The 19,868-nt window shown below is 54.3% G+C and overlaps 3 protein-coding genes across 5 annotated transcripts in view; 2 read left to right on the top strand and 1 right to left on the bottom strand.

The window, feature by feature from the left end:
• The window catches only part of GRB7 (growth factor receptor bound protein 7), an 8,001-nt gene extending 4,456 nt beyond the window's left edge, over positions 1-3,545 (top strand). Inside the window, exons 6-14 of the mRNA XM_057386671.1 lie at positions 1-137; positions 211-321; positions 430-528; positions 1,457-1,537; positions 1,622-1,738; positions 1,817-1,877; positions 1,961-2,048; positions 2,375-2,468; positions 2,569-3,545. Of these exons, the coding sequence (XP_057242654.1) occupies positions 1-137; positions 211-321; positions 430-528; positions 1,457-1,537; positions 1,622-1,738; positions 1,817-1,877; positions 1,961-2,048; positions 2,375-2,468; positions 2,569-2,715 (935 nt within the window). The 3' untranslated portion in view covers positions 2,716-3,545. The remainder of the gene's footprint in view (positions 138-210; positions 322-429; positions 529-1,456; positions 1,538-1,621; positions 1,739-1,816; positions 1,878-1,960; positions 2,049-2,374; positions 2,469-2,568) is intronic.
• Positions 3,546-3,772: 227 nt separating this feature from the next.
• RDH8 (retinol dehydrogenase 8) lies at positions 3,773-7,032 on the top strand. The gene is made up of 6 exons (XM_057386673.1): positions 3,773-3,937; positions 4,011-4,172; positions 4,693-4,872; positions 4,945-5,038; positions 5,132-5,315; positions 6,345-7,032. Exons 1-6 carry the CDS (start codon positions 3,841-3,843, stop codon positions 6,582-6,584), a joined length of 957 nt encoding a protein of 318 aa, XP_057242656.1. The 5' UTR covers positions 3,773-3,840; the 3' UTR covers positions 6,585-7,032.
• A 5,036-nt stretch (positions 7,033-12,068) lies between these two features.
• The window catches only part of IKZF3 (IKAROS family zinc finger 3), a 32,177-nt gene continuing 24,377 nt past the window's right edge, over positions 12,069-19,868 (bottom strand). For all 3 annotated transcript variants that reach the window (XM_057386669.1, XM_057386668.1, XM_057386670.1), the window contains 2 exons: positions 16,122-16,238; positions 12,069-12,772 (listed from right to left, as the gene is read on the bottom strand). In XM_057386669.1, coding sequence (XP_057242652.1) covers positions 12,069-12,772; positions 16,122-16,238 — 821 coding nt within the window. The remainder of the gene's footprint in view (positions 12,773-16,121; positions 16,239-19,868) is intronic.

Raw genomic sequence — 19,868 nt, 5'->3', positions numbered from 1 at the left:
ATTTCCTCAACTCCGGGAGCTGCCCCGAGGTCCAGGGTTTCCTGCAGCTGCGGGAGGCCGGGCGCAAGGTCTGGAAGCGTTTCCACTTCTCCCTGCGCCGCTCGGGGCTCTACTACTCCACCAAAGGCACCTCCAAGGTGAGGCCAGGGGATCCTGGGGTCCGGGGRGGTGACASGGACAGTCCTGACACCCTCCCCACCCCCTCCCCAGGACCCCCGGCATCTCCAGTACTTCGCTGACCTCACCGAGTCCAACATCTACTACGTGACCCAGGGCAAGAAGCTCTACGGGACCCCCACCGAATTCGGCTTCTGCATCAAGGTGGGGATGTCCCTGCCTGCGGCGGGGTCGTTCCCTGCTCCTCCCCCTGCCGAGGTCCCCTCMGAGCCACCCGGGGCTGCCCCGTGACGGCTCCGGCCTCTCCCGCAGCCCCACAAGGTGCGGAGCGGCGTCAAGGGACTGAAGCTGCTGTGCAGCGAGGACGAGCAGAGCCGCAGCTGCTGGATGGCCGCGTTCCGGCTCTTCAAGGTGAGCCCCGGGCCGCTGACACCGGCACCGGGGTGGGGACAATGGGGGGACAGCGGGGAGATGGCAGAGGGGGGGACACCGGGGGGACACCGGGGGGACGGCAGGGGGGGACACCAGGGGGATGGCAAAGGAGGCTGGGGATATTCTGGAGAGAATTTGGAGGGATTCTGGGGGCATTCTGGGGGCATTCTGGAGAGAATTTGGAGAGATTCTGGGGAGAATTTGGAGGGATTCTGGGGGCATTCTGGAGGGATGATGGGGACATATTGAAGGGATGATGGGAAGACGCTGGGGGAATTCTGGAGGGAATTTGGAGGGATTCTGGAGGGAATTTGGAGGGATTCTGGGGCGATTCTGGACGGATGATGGGGAGATATTGAAGGGATGCTGGGAAGATGCTGGGCGGATTCTGGGGAGAATTTGGAGGGATTCTGGAGGGATGATGGGGAGATACTGAAGGAGTGCTGGGAAGATGCTGGGAGGATTCTGGAAGGAATTTGGAGGGATGCTGCTGGGATTCTGGAAGGATACTGGGGTGATACTGGGGATATTCTGAAGGGATTATGGGGAATACTGAAGGGATGCTGGGAAGATTCTGGGGGGATTCTGGAGGGAATTTGGATGCATTTTTTGGGGCATTCTGGAGGAATGATGAGGGGATGATGGGGGGATACTGAAGAGGTGCTGGGAAGATGCTGGAGAGATGCRAGGGGAGGAACGTGGAGGGTTCTAGAAGGATGGCAGATGGGTGAACCATTCCCAGTGGAAATGGGCACAGGGTGGGTGTCCCTGTGGCCATGGGGAGTGGATGCAGAGGTCCCCATCCCTGTCCTGGGTGGCTGTGGAGGTCCCTGGGTGTYCCTGGGTGTCCCTGGGTGCYCCCCCACCCCTCAGCGGGACCCCCCAACTGACGGGGCTGTCCCCCCAGTACGGGATGCAGCTCTACCGCAACTACCAGCAAGCGCAGGCACGGCTGAGCCAACCCTCCTGGATCGGCCCCACGCCCCTGGTGAGTGTCCCCTGCCGAGTGTCCCCTGCTCCCAGCAGCCCCTGACCCCTGGGGACCCCCCGGTGACCCCCCTGTCCCCCCCAGCGAAGTGTCTCGGACAACGCCCTGGTGGCCATGGACTTCTCGGGGTGCACGGGCCGGGTGATCGAGAACCCCAGCGAGGTGCTGACGGCAGCCCTGGAGGAGGCGCAGGCCTGGAGGGTGAGTTGGGGTGCTGGGGAGTGAGGAGGGGTCCCCCTGAGCCCACCCTCACGCCCCCTCCTCGCTTTGTGTGCCCAGAAGAAGACGACGCACCGGTACAGCCTGCCCGCAGCCTGCCACAGCTCCTCGCTCAGCGCCGGTGAGATGGGGGGGTCAGCACCTGGTGGGGGTCCCTGTCCCAAACAGGGGGTCCCCCCGAGCCTGACGCCCCTCTYCCCACAGCCATCCACCGCACCCAGCCCTGGTTCCACGGCAGAATCTCCCGGGAGGACACCCAGCAGCTCATCGGCCGGCAGGGCATGGTGGACGGGTACGGGACCCTGGGGTGGGGGTGTTGGGGGTCCCTGGGGCTCCTGGGGGGCTCACGGGACTGGGAGGAGCCCAGGGGTGATGGGGTCTTGAAGCTCATGGGGGGATGCAGGACATGGGAAGGGTTGGGGGTGAAGGATCCCAAGGGTTTGGGGTCCCCAGGGTTTTGCATCCCCATTGGGTTTGGGGCACACACAGGCTCCTGGGGGGGCACGGAGACTGCCAGGGATCCAAGGGGGTACCAGACCCTCAAATGGAGGATTTTGGGGTGACACTGAGGTGGCAGAGGAGACCCAGAGCCAGCAGTGACACTCTTGGGACTCGCAGGGTCTTCTTGGTGCGGGAGAGCCAGCGGAACCCCAAAGGCTTCGTGCTGTCCCTGTGCCACCTGCAGCGCATCAAACACTACCTCATCCTGCCGGTGAGTGCCACCGCGGGGCTGGGGGGGTCTGCAGGGGGCCAGGGCAGGGGGGCCAGAGGGGCCAGAGGGGCCGGGGGTCCTGACCTTCAGCCCCCGGCAGAGCGAGGAGGAGGGTCGGCTCTACTTCACCATGGACGACGGGCAGACGCGCTTCGCCGACCTCATCCAGCTGGTGGAGTTCCACCAGATCAACCGCGGCATCCTGCCCTGCAAGCTGCGGCACTACTGCACCTGCGTGGCGCTCTGAGCCCCGGCACGGCACTGCCGGGAGGGTTTGGCACRGCCTGGCACCGCCGGCGTGGCGGGGTTTGGCTCGGTTTGGCACAGTCTGGCACGGCTGGCGTGCTTTGGCTCGGTCTCACTGCCGACGTAGCGGGGTTTGGCACAGCTGGACACCACTGGCACAGAATGGCTCGGCACAGCCTGGATGGTGTGGCACAGCCTGGCCTTGCTGATATGGCACAGTTTGGCACAGCCTGGCACCACCGGGATGGATTTGGCACAACCTGGCACCACCGGGATCGTGTGGCACAGCCTGGCCCTGCTGAGATGGCACGGTTTGGCACAGCCTGGCCCTGCTGAGATGGCACAGTTTGGCACAGCCTGGCCCTGCTGAGATGGCACGGTTTGGCACAGCCTGGCCCTGATGAGATGGCACAGTTTGGCACAGTCTGGCACCAGTGGGATGGTTTGGCACAGCCCAGCACCACCAGCACGGCACATCTTGGCACAGCCTGGCACGGCTGGGTGGTTTGGCACAGCCTGGCACTGCCAGCATGGCACAGCTCAGCACAGCTCAGCACAGCCCAGCACCAGGACCCCCACACTCAAGCACTTTCTCCCCTCCGCCCCGCAGCACCAGCCCCGAGTGTCCCCGAGTGTCCCCGAGTGTCCCTGTGGGGGCCTGGCACTCCTTTTCCCCCACATCGGGGGGGTTTTGGGGTCCCCAGGAGCGGGGTCCCGGGGTGTGGGGGTGAGGGGGGCACCCATCACCGTGTCCCCCGTGTCCCCACGAGGCCAGTTGAACTGGGACGTGTTTTATACCAGTGACAATAAAAGTTATTTTTGCAGAGCTCCCGCCTGGTTCCCTCCCGTTCCCAGCGCTCCTCGCTGCCAGTGACACACGGCTGGCAGCGTCCCCACCTTTGGCGGTGTCCCCACGTCCCGCTGTGTCCCCGCAGCGCCCCGGRTCCCGCACAAAGGCTCCTCTGTGCTCCCGGGGCACCACGTGCGGCTCAGCCACGCGGCCGCCGCAAATCCCCGGGAGGGGGGGATTATCCAGGGGGGATTAAGGGCCCGGATTTGGGGGGGCTGCGGCCGGGGCAGCTGCTATAAAGGCGGGGGGGCTGGGGMGCGGCGGGGAGGCCGTGCCATGGCTCCCAAGACGGTGCTGATCACCGGCTGCTCGTCCGGCATCGGGCTGGCGCTGGCCGTGCGGCTGGCGMGGGACAAGCAGCGCCGCTTCCGAGGTGAGCGGGGTGGAGGGACCCCCCGGCCCCCGGGGACAGCGGGCGCGGGGCTGAGCCGCCCCTGTGCCCCCAGTCATCGCCACCATGAGGAACGTGGGCAGGAGCGGGGCGCTGGCGGCGGCGGCGGGGCCGGCGATGGGCCGGACGCTGGAGATCAAACAGTTGGACGTGTGCGACGAGAGCTCCATCCGCGCCTGCCTCGACAGCATCCCCGGGCGCCACGTCGACATCCTGGGTGAGCCCCGGGAYCCCCCTCCCGCCGTGAGCCCAGGGTGCTCCGCGCTGGGACCCTTCAGGATGGGGACACCACCTGTTCTGGGGACTGTCCCGTGTTCTGGTCTGAGATTGTCCCGTGTTGGGGACCCTTTGTGCACCCAGCGCTGGACTCCCCGTGCCAGGGACACCTCATGACCTTGACCCTGTGCACCAGGGACCCTCTGTGCTGGGATATGGCCTGTACCAGGGACCCTCCAAACTCAGGACATCCCATTCTGGGGACCCTCTGTGCCAGGGCCCACTCATGCACAAAATACCCTCAGATCCCCTTCACCAGTGACCCTTTATGCCAGGGACACCCTGTACAAGGGACCCTCCACACCCAGGACATCCCATTTTGGGGACACTCTGAGCACCAGGGACCCTCCACACCCAGGACATCCCATTTTGGGGACACTCCGAGCACCAGGGACCCTCCGTGCCCAGGGTGTGGGATCCCCCTGCCCAGGAGACACCTCACTGATGCTCCTTGCCCGCAGTCAGCAATGCCGGGGTGGGCATGGCGGGTCCCCTGGAGTGCCAGAGCCTGGCGGCCATGCAGARCCTCATGGACACCAACTTCTTCGGCCTCGTCCGCCTGGTCAAGGAGGTGCTGCCCGACATGAAGCGGCGCCGCGGRGGCCACATCGTCGTCATCAGCAGCATCATGGGCCTGCAGGGTAGGGGGACACGGGGTGCCCCGGGGGGACCAGCCCCTGCCCAACCCTGACCAGGACTCTCCAACCATCCAGGCATCGTCTTCAACGACATCTACTCAGCCTCCAAGTTCGCCGTGGAGGGTTTTTGCGAGAGCCTCGTGGTGCAGGCGCTGCGCTTCAACGTGGCGTGAGTGTGGGGGCGGGTGGCCCTGCAGCCCCTGGGATTAGGGGGTCTGGGGGTCTGGGGGTGCCCAGTGCCCAGCGCCCCATCCCCCAGCAGGATCAGCCTGGTGGAGCCGGGGCCGGTGATGACGGAATTCGAGACGAAGCTGTACGAGGAAGCCGAACGTGCTGACTACTCACGGACCGACCCCGAGACGGCCGAAATCTTCACCAAGCTCTACCTGAGGAACTCCAGGGATGTGTTCACCAGCCTGGGCCAAACCCCCGAGGACATCGCAGAGGTGACGGGCGGGGAGGAGGCCACAGTGGGCTGGGCTGGGCTGGGCTGGGCAGAGAGAGGTCAGTCAGCCCTAAGGAGGAACGGCAATGCCCAGGCAGCAGTGGGGCAGCTCCATCACACCCTGACAGCTCCTTCCTGATGGGGCTGAGCCTGGCTGGGAATGGGAATGGGAATGGGAATGGGAATGGGAATGGGAATGGGAATGGGAATGGGGAATGGGAATGGGAATGGGAATGGGAATGGGGAATGGGAATGGGAATGGGAATGGGAATGGGAATGGGAATGGGGATGGAGATGCTGATGGGAATGGGAATGGGAATGGGAATGGGAATGGGAATGGGAATGGTGATGGGAATGGTGATGGGAACAGGAACAGGAATGGGAATGGGAATGGGAATGGGGATGGGAATGGGGATGGGGATGGGAATGGGAATGGTGATGGAAATGGAATGGGAATGGTGATGGGGATGGGAATGGGAATGGGAATGGGAATGGGAATGGGAATGGGAATGGGACAGGGAATGGAATGGGAATGGGAATGGTGATGGTGACAGGAATCGGAATGGGAATGATGATGGAGATGGGGATGGGGATGGGAATGTTATGGGATGGGAATAGGATGTACACGGGATGGAAATGGAATGGGAACGGGAAGGGATGGAGATAGGGGTAGGATGGGATGGGAACAGGATGGGATAGCATAAAGACAGGGATATGGGAAGGAGTTGGGGATGGGATAGGAATGGGGATGGGATGAGGTGGAATGGATTAGATTCAGGAATAGGATGGGAAGGGCTTGGGGATGGTGACTGGAAGTGGATGAGAAGGAACTGGAATGGGAATGAGGATAAAAGGGGAATAGGAAAGCAGAAGGGATGGGAATGTGAATGAGGATGGAGGTGTGGGTGGGGATGGGATGCAGACAGGGTCGAAAGGAGCTGGGGGCGGCATGGGAACGGTGGCGGGCTGGGGCTGGGGCTGGGGCGGGGCTGTGGGGACAGGAAGGGGACAGTCCCGTGCCCACGTGCAGCACACACTGCGGGTGATCGAGGCGGCGCGGCCGCCCTTCCGGCACCAGACCAACGTGGCGTACACGCCGATGGCCGCGCTCAAACACGCCGACCCCAGCGGCGCCCTCATCACCGACGCCTTCTACAAGCTGGTGTTCAAATACGACGCCGTKCTGCGGTTCGGCCTCCGCGCCATCCGCCTGCTCCGCTGGAAGGCACAGAAGGTCAAGGCGGGTGCGCGGCTCCTGGGCTTCAAATAAGCCCTTGTGGCCCCCGGGCGCTGCCCAGCCCACCTCGGGGCCGGGAGCGAGGGGCCGGGACCCGCGCAGGGTTTCGCTTCCCTTTCCCGGCCCGAAATAGCTCCGCCGCGGCCGCATTAAAATGGGGAGGGTATTTATAACCAGCGCCGGGTGAGCAACGCAGAGCGGCTTCCTCCGGGAGGGCAGCRGCCGTGACGGGGCTGGGAAGGGCTGGCAGCTGCCCCCTGCCCGCCTCCTGCTCCCCAGGGCGGCTGTACCCTCGACCTGCGGGAATGTGGCACCCAGGGGACCTCACCCTGTCACCCCGTGGTGYTGCATCCTCCGGGCACTGCCGTGGGGTTGGCAGTGTCCCATGGCAGGGGGTCCTGTGTCACCCCCACCTGTCACCGAGCCCCGGGGTGCAGGAGGTGTTGGGATGGGGGAGAGCAGGGTGTGAGGAGTGTGTGGTGTGTTCAGAATGGTACAGTGGGGACTTGGCAGGGTGCAAAGTGATGCAGGGATGGGTAAAGAGTGGGCGTGGGGTGCGTGGAAAAGACTGGGTGCAGGGGAGCCCAGCAGCCCACGCTGCCCCGGRGCTCCCCTCCATCTCCGGGGAGAGAGTGATGCCAGGATGGGCACTGGAGTGTGGGCGCCTGGCGTGACAGCACCGGGAGGTGAACGCAGGGGGAAACCGCGGGAGGCCCGGCATGAATCAACCCCGCTGCTCAGAAACCTCCCTGGCTCCCCCCGCGGTCCCCGGCGCAGCCCCCGGAGCCCTGCCCGGACCGCCGGCCCCACGAGCGAGGGCTGGATGCGGCCGCAGCTCCGTGTGCCTCACACGTGGCCTCTCCGAGCCCCGCCGGCTCCAGGGACCGTGGGGACAGGATGGMGGTGGGGAAGGAAATGTTTTTGCATTATCCCCCCTTCTTCTCGCACGAGTTAATGGCAAAGCGGCAGTGGCACCGTGGCCCCGGGGTGATGGCAGCACCTGTGGGACGTGCAGGGGTGACATCAAAGCGGTGACAGAGTCGCTGCCTCCCCCCGCTGCGGTTTCTGCAGATTTGACTAACTTTCTCCGCTCGGGGGGCAGGATGGGGGGGTGTGGTGAGGGTGACTCTGCCCAGCCCCGGGGAGTAACAAAGGGGGAGCCCGGCACAAAGCTACGGCTGTGGGAAACGGGGMTGAGGGAGGACAGGACCCCCTGATACACCCCCAGCCCCACGGTGTCTCCCAGTGCCCAGGGGATCAGCAGTGGAGCTTGGAGCTGGTACTGGGGGAACTGGGGGGAGCCCCAGCCCCTCTCACGGCCCTGCTYACTGTGGTCCTGGGTGGAAAGAGGGGGGAACAGGGAGCTGCTGTGGGTGAGGGGATCCCCAGTTGGGGGCACCTGAGTCACGTTGGAGGCTGAGGAGCGTCACCTCCCACCTGGAGCATCCTTCTGGCCGTGGAGAACCAGGACTATCACCCCCATCCCACCATGGCCGCAGCCCCGCGGGTGCCGGTGTGGAGGCGCTGCCGCAGGGGCCGGAGCCGTGCGGGTTGGAAGTAAATTCTTCTAAAAGCATTCGTCTGCTGGGACTTTCCTGTCGCCGGCGTGTGACAATTGCCAGCCGCTCCCCGTGTCCCCGATCCCCCGAGGATTTCGCTGCCAGGTGCCGACTCGCTGCCATGCAAATGTGGCGCCAGATATAACCCGGCTGGAGGGGCTGGAGGGGCTGGAGGGGCCGGTTCGGCGGCTCCCCGGGGGCTTCACTTCCCTCCCGGCGCAGCGAGGGGGGCACCAGGCGTGACACAAACCTGCTGCCCCCATCGTGRTGCCCGGCGACAGTCGCGGCCCTGTCCCGGCTTGTGCGGCACCCGCGTGTCCCGGGGCTCCAGAGTTCCCCCGTGGCGGTGCCAGAGTTGGGGACACTTCCAATGCCCCTTCCCGCTGTCGCTYAGCACAGAGGTGGCTCTGCTCACCCCCTGTATCCCGGATTTGGGAACCGGCCCATTCGGAGGGTGGGAAAACGCCGCCAGGTCCCCGCCGGGCCGGCGCGGGGAGCCTGACTCAGTGCACGGCTGCGGAGTTGGGACACGGAGGAGGTGGTGGCAGTGACTCAGTGCTCTCTGTCCCCTCCCGGCACCGCCGGGTTTTGGGTGCTGGACCGCTCCCCGAAGGAGCAGGAGCCGGCCGGGATGCTCCAAGGATGCAGCGCAGCACCCGGAAGTTTTACGGGATTTTTTTGTGCRTTAGGAAGCGTGTTTCAACACGGCGACAGGAGAAACGAGTTCCTCTGTGCTCTATCACGATTACAGCTATCAGCAGATAAGGATCGCTCTGTCACAACACTAACTGAAGGTTTCTGCAAGCCTTTAAAGGGGTTTGGCTCCAGGCAGGAGAGGGCTCAGAGGTTTTGGATCAAACCAGCTGTTATTAAGGGAAAAATCAGGATGGGGAGATGCCGTGGGATTCGCTGTCCCCAGCCCTGATCTCCTCTGTCTCACCCAGCACTCGGATTCACCCGGCAGCAGCAGGGGAAAAGACCTCTCAGTGTTTGTGTTGCACCCGGGCTGGGAAGGAAGTGAAGGGGAAAAAAAAAAAAAAAGGATCCTCTGACTTTCTTCTGGGTTTTTTTTTTCGTTTCTGTTTCTCAAGCGTGTCCAGCTCTTGCGGCAGAAGGTGTCAGGGGGGAATGAAACAAGCGCGAACAACGTCAGCCTGGTAAAGCAGGTGCGAARAGGGCCGGGGGGGTTGGTGTGAGCCTCCACCCTCCGCCGCCGGGATGTTTCCATCTGGCTGACGCGCTCCGGCACCCCGCGGGAACCACGAGCCCACCCCACAGCCCCGGCGTGGGGCTGAGCTGCCTCCACCTCGCAGCTCTCGGGTTATATTGTTCCTCTGTTAACCCCAACTGTGTCCAACACCATTTTCCAGCGGTCAGAGGAGCGGGCGATGTTATTTTACACCTCTGACTGTGTCAGTTACTCCACTGAGTAACCGGTTCTGCTGAGCACGGCCCCCACCGTGGCTCGGCACCACCATGGCTGCTCACAGGTTCCACCACACCTGCGGGATTTACAGGTTTCAGAGGTGATGGGCACTGGCAGTTCCATCCCCGGTGCTCCTTCCCACTCCTCAGCCAGCTCTGCCGGTCACTTCCCAGCTGTTTTCGTGGCTGACAGAGTGGACGTGAATTTATTGGCATTTTCAAAACTTCACTAAACATTTAAGCACCAAAAGCTCGTTTGTTGGTGACAAAAGCTCCTTCCCTGAGCGTCCCCTGTCTGCTCTTTGGATGTAATTCATCAGTAAATGAAGAACCGAGCAAGACTGACACACCAAGGCACTGGAGAAAGCTCCAAACATGGTCCAGACCAAAACAACCAAGCCAGGAGCAGAGTTAATCAGGCTTACAACCAGTACCAGTGATTTTCCCCTCTGTTTTCCCAGGCAAAGTGGTTTCTAAAGCTCCTCCAAGCTCAGAGACCTGCCCTGGACCAACACAGCCCCACAACATGGCCCGATGGGATTCCCACCTCCCAGGCCAACAGCTCCAGGGCAGCACTGTGGCACAGGGGTGAAGGGACAATTCAAAAGTATTYTTAAATGAATCCATTACCCAATCCACTTATAGGAAATAAGATTTTTGGTTGGCTCCAGGTGGCATCTCTGCAGATTCCTTTAAGAACCTGCCTTTACCTACCCTCAAGTCAGCACATCATCATTATTTAAATATTTTATTCATTTATTGAGAATTCTTTGGTGTTGAAAACTAAGCCATTGAAAAGCAAGCTTGTCACAAAATTAGAAGTTGATAAAAACAACCACAATGTCCTAAAAATGTCGGACTTTGAAATGTCAGGACAGCAGTGGAACCTTCTCTTTGTTCTCTGGGAATTCTGTCCCTCCCTTCCCCTCTTTTCCAGACCCAAAAGCTTGACCCTTGGGGTTGATCCTAGGTGGAACTGCAGCCTCCCCCACAGGAGGAGCACTGGTCACACTGTCACACACGTGTTCATCAGGGGACAGCCAACACGCACCTTTCTTAGGATGGGAGACATCCTAAACCTGCTTTACAGCTCCCTACATAAAAAACAAAAGAATTCTCCTCAACCCCAGGGATAGCTGGATCCTGGATTAGCACTTCCACAGCACTCTGGATACTCGAGCACATTGCAGGCTCATTTATCCCTCTCCTGACCTACCCTTGCTGGGAAAAAGTAATATAATTTTCTTATTTTGTACCTTAAAATTCAGAGAGGAAATAATTGAGCCAAAAAGAATTCAGAGGGAGGGATGAAATTCAGTACTTGTTGACCCTCAGCTCTCCAGCCTWCCCTCAGGGAAGTGATTGGATCACCAGGGAAAACACAAAAGCAACAGAGCTCTCAAACCACACAAGGGGTGCAGAAAGTCCATCAGAACACTCCTAACTACAGGATACAAAAATACTTTGCAAAGACTAAACCTTCACTCAGCAAAGCCGTTACCAAACCCCTCTCCAGCACAGGGACACCGAGACAGCTGTGGGGCCGCGGGGAGATTCAAAGAACTGTTGTAAAAACCAGCATCAAAGGGATGACACCTGCTCTGGGYGTGGAGCGGCATCTCCCGAGGGCCGTCCTGCTGTGGGTGTGGCTCTCACACACCTGCCTGGACTCTCACCTGTCCACAGCCGGGCAGGGCCACCCTGTGGGGGTACTGATGGCATGGCCACGTGTCCTGCTGTGGGAGCAGAGCAGGAGCAAGATGCACAGCACTTCATCCTCATTCTCGGCACCCATCAGAAAGGAGGAGTTTCCAGCAATGAAAATCGTGATTTCCCCCAGCCTACATGGATAAGCCAACCAGTGACCTCACTGGGTATCCCAAAAAAATGGATTGTTTAAAAATCCCAACCCTAAATAGGTCTCATTTCTTATTTTCCTCTTAACTGAGTTACTTTAAAGAAAGTCAGAGTGGGCTTAAGAAAAATGAAAGTGTGATGGGGCCACGCTCGTTAGGGCTTAGGGGAAAATCTTTAAGGCCAAATTAAATAATCCCTCCCTTTCCCAGCCCTCGTTTTCCTTGTTTTGGTGATGAGCCATTGGGAGGCCATTGGGATTATAAGTAGGAAAAGCTCCTCCAACACACCTCTGACTATACACCTGAATGAGCAGGGGAACTGGCATGAAAAGCTTTTGTGCTGACTTAAAGCAAACTCTATAAAAACAAACACAAGTTAAAAATTGAAAACATCGTAAATGGCTCTGAAGTTTCACAAAAATAAAGTTCATATCAAAACCAGTCTCTGTTCCTGGTGTTTCCCACAGTCCCACTCACCACAGCAGCCAGGCAGAGATGCTACAAAACACTGAATTATTGTGAAAGAYGAATTTAAAAAGGTGTCGCCTCCTYGTGACACACTTAAAACTGGCCTAGAAAAATACTCAAGAAATTTCATTATACTAATTAAAAACCCAACCAACCAAGCCTCCCTTCCGATGGAAAACACAGCCTTTGACCTTGGAAAACCGGTCCTTTCACTTGAGCACGACTCTGTGCTCTCCCCGAGCTATGTGCGAGGAGAACTCGTACCGGTCATGGCTCCGGTAGCCGCAGACGTTGCACTCGAAGGGGTCACGGAAGCCGTGGCAGCCCATGTGGATGGTGAACATCACGTAATCCAGGAAGAGCACGCGGCAGTGGTCGCACCGGTACACCCCGATGGCYTCCCCTTCCTTGTTGATGACCTTGAAGGCGTCGCGAGGACAAATGGTGGGTGGCTTGATGATGTCGTACGGCCTCGGGAAATCCTTCAGGGCCTGGAGGCCGTTGCGGSTCGGAGCCGAGATCACCTGGCTCTGGTGGAAGGTGGGATTGGGCCTCTCCTCGTGGTTGCTGTCAGTGTCTGTGGAGTCGTGGCCGCTGTTGTTCGGGGAAAGGCCCCTGTCGGACGACAGGCTCTTGTCCCTGAGGTGGCCGTGGCTCTTGTCGGYCTCCGGCGCGGTGCCGTTGGGGACRTCGGCRCGGGGCAGYGGCAGCGGGTACAGGCTGCTGATGACCGGCACCATCTCAGCCGTGGGGGCCGGCGGGGTCTGCACGAGCGGGCGCAGGGCCTCGGCCCCGAGGTAGGTGATGGCGTTGTTGATGGCCTGGTCCATCATGCGCCCGTGCATCAGCTCGCTCTCCTTTTCGTACAGGAAGCTGGAGTTGTAATTGACATCGAAGGTGGGTCGTTTCTCACCTGTGAGAGATGAGAGGTCAAAATTACCTGAGTGGGTACAGAGCTTCAAACCCCGTGATGACATTTCTAAAGCACAAAAGTCTCTGGGAAGTGACGTGCAATGAGATGTTCTCTGCTGAAAAGAGGCTGTTCTTAGATATGTGTAGCTTTTGGGTGGGTTTTTTTTTTTTTTGTTTTTTAATATTCTTTTAAACCTCAGGCTAAGAAGCAAACCAGTCTAATAGAGGACATGGTGAGGATACTTTCTGAGAGACTCATCTTTGACAAGTCTTTGGACACTGAAGTCAGTTTTCCCCACTGTTCTCTGATAAYTACAGCTTCCTCTGCATCACACCTGGTTCTTGGACCTCTACAGAGGTATCCAGGTAATTTAATACTGGCAGATATATAGATATATAGACAGATATAGMTATATATGCATATAAAATCCCTACATTTAGGGTCATTTGATACAGGGTTAATGGAAGAAAAATGTTTTCCTCTGGGTATTCTGGGGCTTGGAAAGCTCTGGACTGGACAGAAGTGGAGGAGAGTGCACCTGAAATCCTGCTCACACCTCTCTGGGCAGCACAGTGCAATTCCTGTTCTCTGTGCCTGCTGCAAGGAGGAAATAAACTGCCCCCCCAAAAGCACTAAAAACATTTTGGGGGTGAATGTCTAGAAATAAGTAACTGAATTTTGCGGTTACTTAAACCATAAAAATGTTCACAGCTTAAAAAAAAATACAAAAAAAAGAGATCAGATGAAAGGTTTCATGTGCAAGTGACTTGCAAACATCGGATCCACGAAYCTTTTAGTTACGGTAACTCGACTGGTGCAGATGTTTATCAGTCACCTGTCAACACYGTGACTCAATGTGTATGAAACTCGTGGGGTTTCACTGCAGAGGCAGAAAACCAGGAGCTCACGTTTCTCTTATAAAACACTCCAAAAGGGTAGTGAACCACAAGAGTGTAACTGCTTCCAGCCCTCRCCATCTAGCTTCACATGGAAGGAAACAAAACGCTGCAACACTTTATGGTGACTCATAAAACCAGCTCCAGGCAAGTGAAAGATGTGAATAAATTTGAAATTTGAAGATKAATAAAGGCAACAAAAGCAAAAATGGACAGGACTCCCTAAAAATTTTGGTGTTAGGATTTACCACGGTAAAGTAAGATGTATGATCATAAGATAATRGAATATCCTGGGCTGGAAGGGACACACCAGGACCATCGAGCCAGCTCCTGAATGATCACTGAGGGTCTCACAGTGCTCAGTGATTCCATTGTCCTGGTGGATTTTATGGTTCCCCCGGGAAAAGGCTTGAAAGGGAACCCAGTGCAGAGGTGAAGAGTCAAGTGCAGGGTCTGCTGGTCCCTGCCCTGATGTGGGACTTGTGCTGGTACACACGAGGCAGCTACTGGAGATGGAAATGTGAAAAATAAAGTGGGCGAGACTCCTGGTGCTTGTTTGAATCTCTGCAGAGCCCTCCAATTATAATAAAGGGGTTTTTCTTCCGATCAATAGACTTCATTCAGAGCAACGAGCCAAACAAAGATGCCTTGTTAGTGTATTTCCCTGTCCCTGCTTCCTGACTAAATGAGACATCAGCACTTATTCCCAGATTTCCCAAGGAATCCCCGCGCTGGCCTGGCAGATCTGAGCTCTGACAAGGACAGGTCAGAAAGGCACAGGAGTCAGACCAAGGTCGGACAGCCTGCTCCTGAAAATGTCCTTCCCAGGGATACTGGGGACTGAGGGGGGAATGTTTTCACATGTTCCTTAACAACAACAATCACACAAGTCCTAGAAAAATACCAAGTTTCAGAAGTTGGTTATTTTGTGCCTTTAGGTGAACTGTGAGGGATTCTTCAGTTTCTSTACACAGTCACCTGTATGTGCAGTGCCAGTTCATGCCATCCAGCACCAKCACAAATCCCAAAGGATCTGGACCACACAGGAACTCATTGGCTGCCAAAGAAAACCCCAAATCTGATAGTTCTTCATCTTAAGCCTATGCTGTAGGGGTGAATCTTACAGCAGGTGTGTTTAATAAAATACATAAAGATCAAACTGGTGGTGACTGCACAATGAGGGAGCTGAAAAAAAGCTAAAATAGAGGAAACTAAACAATTACAGACCCATTTGCATTAATATTGCTCTTTGAATCACAGCACAACGTGTAAGGGCTGAGCCCCACACAGGACCAGTTTCAGTCCTGAGCACCAAAGGCACTCGGATGGAGTGTGCTGTTGTGGCTGTGCAATGAGGACACCTTTAGAAAGCCACACTAATATAAAATAAATAARTAAATAAAAGAGACCAAATTTCATAGATGAAAACTCAGTGCTACCCACCAAACCCACTAAGAGCTCCATTACCTTCAAAAACTGAGTTGGTTTCCAGTGTGGATGGATCCAGCTGCACACCTTTACCTGGCTCTGGAGCTGCTGCACCCTGTGCTGCCTGCAGCAGCTGTGGGAGCCCTGCCTGCTCCCCCAGCCCACATCCCTACCTCCCCACACAGTGCCCACTCAGAAAGTGAACTTTATATGAAGCAAAAAAAAAAAAAAAAAAAAAAAAAAAGCCCTTGTTACCTTATATAACCTTACAAAGAGCAAACCTACAAATAAGGCTTCACCAGCACCAATATTATATAACTGCTGACTGAGGGTTTTCCTTAGAACACAGGGCTGCATTTTATTTTCTTTAAAGGCAGGTTGGTGAAATAAGACTGGCCAAGAGGATCAGGTATTTGCTGAAACACAGAACCTGCCCAACTAGTATTTAAGATCCCCAACATGCAAAACTCTGATCATGTACAATTAAATGCAAAGAAAATTCTATGGAAACATCTGCTTGCTTAAATTACCACAAGAAAAGATTTTATATTTTTTAATCATAGACAAATTTAGGAGGATGACTAAGAGAAATGCAATACTTTTCTGTCTTTAGGCCTTATTCCACACATGAGTCCTGCAGGAATCTTCAGCTCCTGCTGAGAAAACATTAACCTTCCCATTCTTTGCCTGTTCTACATCCTAGCAGAGAACATTTCAAATGCACAGGTACAGAAATGGCACGTGGAAACTCATAAAATGTATTTATAAATCACCTACATAAAGACACAAAGCACAACAGTAGCTTCCACCCACTTTAAGCAGCCAGCAGAATAAATTATTTTTATTTTAATCAAGCCCTTACAACAAATCACTAAAACCCCATCAGAAAAATCAGTGTTACTTTATTMTTTTGTATTAGATGCTAAGCTTGAGCAGGATATTTAAAAGAAGCAGAGCCATTGTACTGTTTGTTACCGACCCGCACGTATTTAACTGTTGCAGATGAAAAGGGTTTTTGTTCTTACCAATAAATTTCTGAGGCATTGAGCTTTTTCTCTTTGCCACGTTGCTCGCTAGCCTGTCCAGCACAAGGGCTCTTTCAGTCCCCATCTCTGCCTTGATGTGCCTTGCCTCCACGCTGGCTAGGTTGGAAAATGTGAAAAGGAAGGAAAAAAAAGAGAAAAAAAAAACACAACACGTAGGTGAAAAGGAAAAAAAAAGATTAAGAAAAGGAAGAGCTGACTGGTTTAATCTCCGATTGGCCACATAACTGGAGGAAACAGTTTGGAGATCTAATGCAAAGCTGGTTTTGCTTTTTCTGTTGTTCCTGCTCTCTGGGCACCCGTTGTGGTCAGTGGCAGCAGAGCCCTGAGCTCACTCGGTGGGGGAGCACAAACCAGCACTGTCACCAGCAAGAGGAAGTAAATGAACTGGCTGGAAGATTGGTTAAATTGCAAATGGCCTTTCTTTTTTATTCTGAGTAAGGCTGGGTGACACCTGCACACTCACACAGTGCTTTGAGCTGCAGGAGGAGATATTCAGTCYTCTTGCTGCGCTTTTCAGATATCAGTCATAGATGTTTAACGAATCACTAAGAAACTTGCATGAAATGTATCAGTGTTCCAGTAAAATAAAAGTAATAAAACCTTTCAAAATTCAAAATTTCTAACTCTTTTTTTCTCCAGGTGCTAATGTCACTTAATATTTTATCCTAATTGCTACAGCTAAAACTAACTACAAATGTTTTCTCTGTGTTTTAAAGCTCATTACARCTTCCCAAATTTCTAATTTTTGGGAAAGTGCCTGTGTCCTGTGATCACTCCCTTGRGACTGAGCCACTTAAGGCTCTTCCCGTTTTCCAGAGCTCTCCTCAGCTGTGCTGAGCAGGGCCCAGCACTGCACAGGAGCTGTGCTTGCTCTCAGCTCCTGGAGGCTCTGCAGAGGTCTTGAGCTGGAGAGCTGCCACCTCATATCRCTACTACCACACTAATACTGATCGTAACTGCTGTGGCTTCCCCCCAAACCTGCTCACACCTCAACACCACACAGCTGGAGTGGTACTTTTATATCAAAAATTATAAGAGAGAGTAAACTCCTTGGTAAGAGTGCCAGAGTTAGGGATCAGTGTGCTGAAAACTGGACACATATTAATGGTCTGAGGACAAAGAAGGGTGATTTACTTTCCCAAGGTAATATTAAAGGTTGGATCTCACTGTGGAAAAGTTCTGGCTGCAGTGTTACTGTACATACACCGAAATATCTAAATACAGATTCATGGAAACTTGGAATTACTTGGGTTGGAAGGGACCTTAAACACCATCCAGTTCCACCCCCTGCCATGGACAGAGACACCTTCCACTGTACCTGGAGCCCAGGGTGCTCCAAGCCACATCCAGCCTGGCCTTGGACACTTCAGGGTTGGGGCAGCCACAGATTCTGTGGGCACCCTGTGCTAAGGCCTCACATCTCTCACAGGGAAGAATTTCTCACTAACATCCCATCCAACCCTGCCCTCTGGCAGCCTAAAACCACTGGCCTTTGCCCTGTCCCTCTCTACTACTGCATAAAAACCTGTCTGCCTCTGTTTTCTAAGCCCCTTAAGGCACTGGAAGGCCACAATGAGGTCTCCCTGAATATATGAAGCATAGCCTACGAGACAAGCAGTATCAGAGGAAAGCAATAGGAACACTTAGGTGTCATCTCAGTCCTGCTGAATGCAGATTTATTGAGTATCAGACTGAAATTTCTGTTTGCCCAGTAGAGTGAGTGCTGAAAGTGCAGCTTCATCCTTCCCAGCTCTGTGCAGCCTTTCCCTGAGCATTTCAGCCTGTCCTCTGTACCTGTTTGTCAGTGCAGCTCCTGATAACACACGAGTTTCAGTCAGCACAAACCATGACTCACCAAACCTCAGCCAGAACTATTTGTTCGTGTTTGTTCAGCAGTTTGAAAACGTAAAGTGTTTCAGAGGTTCTTGGTGCCACAAACACCAGCTACAAATATGAGTCAGGGAGAGGATGGGATCACAGGGCATGGCTCCACTGGGTCACAGTCCTGGAACCCTGGAATGTACGTGACAACCAGCCCTGAGCAGGGCATGAAGTGCCTTGAAGGTAATAACACACTGCTCTTCTAGTCTTGGTTTTTATTCTAAATTACTCCAGTATGTTTGGAGACTCCCATAAATATATTCATCCCTGCTCACAGCCTGAAATACTCAGACACGATGTAAGAGCTGCACAAAGTGAGACAAAACACCAGGTTGAGGTGACACTCCGAGGGGAAGGGAGGGAGGCAGAGTGTAATCACCCACTTGGGCCTGGGCCAGAAGCTTAAGTTTGGTCTTGAAAATTATAGGATTTGTAATTTGAGGACTTCTGTTTAGTTCTCATGCTCCAAAGTCTGGAATATGCATTCTGAGTTCTTTATATTAACTTTAGATGACTGTAGTCCAAGGYTTGGACAATCCCCAACCCCAAAACCTCATAAGCTTGACTGGATCATTGCTCAAGTAATTAAAAACAGTAATTTAAATTTTAAAACCCCAATAACCCTGAACAAAATAATACAAACAGTGCTGCATACTAAAAAATGTACGTTTTTCTTTGTATGGAGAAAGAAAGAAAACACTCTTCACCCAAATCATAAAAGCAGCATCCTGGTCTCTATCAATTCTTTGTTTTTCTGATTTTTGTTATTGTAGTTCCTCTTTTTCTCAGTGTTTACCTCCAGGAGTTGTACCCTGAGGACTTATGGGTTGCTTTAGTAAAGCTTTAATTCCACATTTTCTTTTTCTCTATCCTGACAGAACTCATCACAGAGCTGCTGTTGGCCCTCCCAGCCCCAGGAACACACTGGAAGCTGCACGAACCAGGGACGACTTGCCTTGTCAACATTATTTATGTGCCACCAAGGGAACTTTAATTGTTAAATTAATGTCAGGAGRGCAGACGAGGGCTTCCTGGAGGGAGAGCAGAGTCTTTCCTCAGAGGAGATGTGCAGAGACAGTAACTATTGACCTACATAACATGTTCTGGGACTTCTGTAAACTCAGTCTCCCGACTTCATGGTTCTCTGCCCTTTCATTTTAATGCTGAGGATCTCTCCTTTCACATTAAGATTTTTGACTCCTTGCTACTGGCTATTTTTTCCTAAAGAAAAGATAATCTCTATTTAGGGGCCACAAAAGGTCTTTGACGATATTTTCACAAGCCAGCCTTAGGGAAACATTGTCTGTCCCAGTAAGATGGAGGTTGTTACACAGGTTCTCACCACAACACTGCTCTCTGTACCCACAAACTAAGTGAAAATTATCCACTTTTTTAAATTCTGGATAACTTACTAAACAATCCAAGAATAATATTTATCATTTAGGAAACCGGTTTTTAATCATTCCAAATTCTCCAAGGGCTTCTCAATTATAGAGAAGCAATCACGCCCTGTGTCCCGCTTCAATTATCCTCCCTCTGGATGAGTCCACTGCACATCRTGATTTAAAGAACTAATTATCTCACTATAAACATATCTAAAAATAAAATTCAGGCTGGACTAACAAAAATAGTCAAGTGCTTTGCTCAAAATTACRCTGAGAAAAAGTAAAACCAGAAAATCCAGACTTCCAAAGCACTGAACCTACTGCAGCCTGGGATTTTGGGATGTCCTGCAAGCTCAGGGCTCTGAAGGCTCAGCTGCAGGGCCAGAAAGCAAAAAAACTCTGAGGATGCTAAAAGAAATTCTGCAGCCCAAATAAATCACCTTGGCACTCTTGATCAGAT

Source organism: Malurus melanocephalus, unplaced genomic scaffold (assembly GCF_030028575.1).
Source record: "Malurus melanocephalus ecotype Western Australia unplaced genomic scaffold, MMel_1.1 scaffold_1027, whole genome shotgun sequence".
In the NCBI taxonomy this organism is placed as follows: Eukaryota; Metazoa; Chordata; class Aves; order Passeriformes; family Maluridae; genus Malurus; species Malurus melanocephalus.
This window is presented reverse-complemented; position numbering and strand designations above follow the sequence as displayed.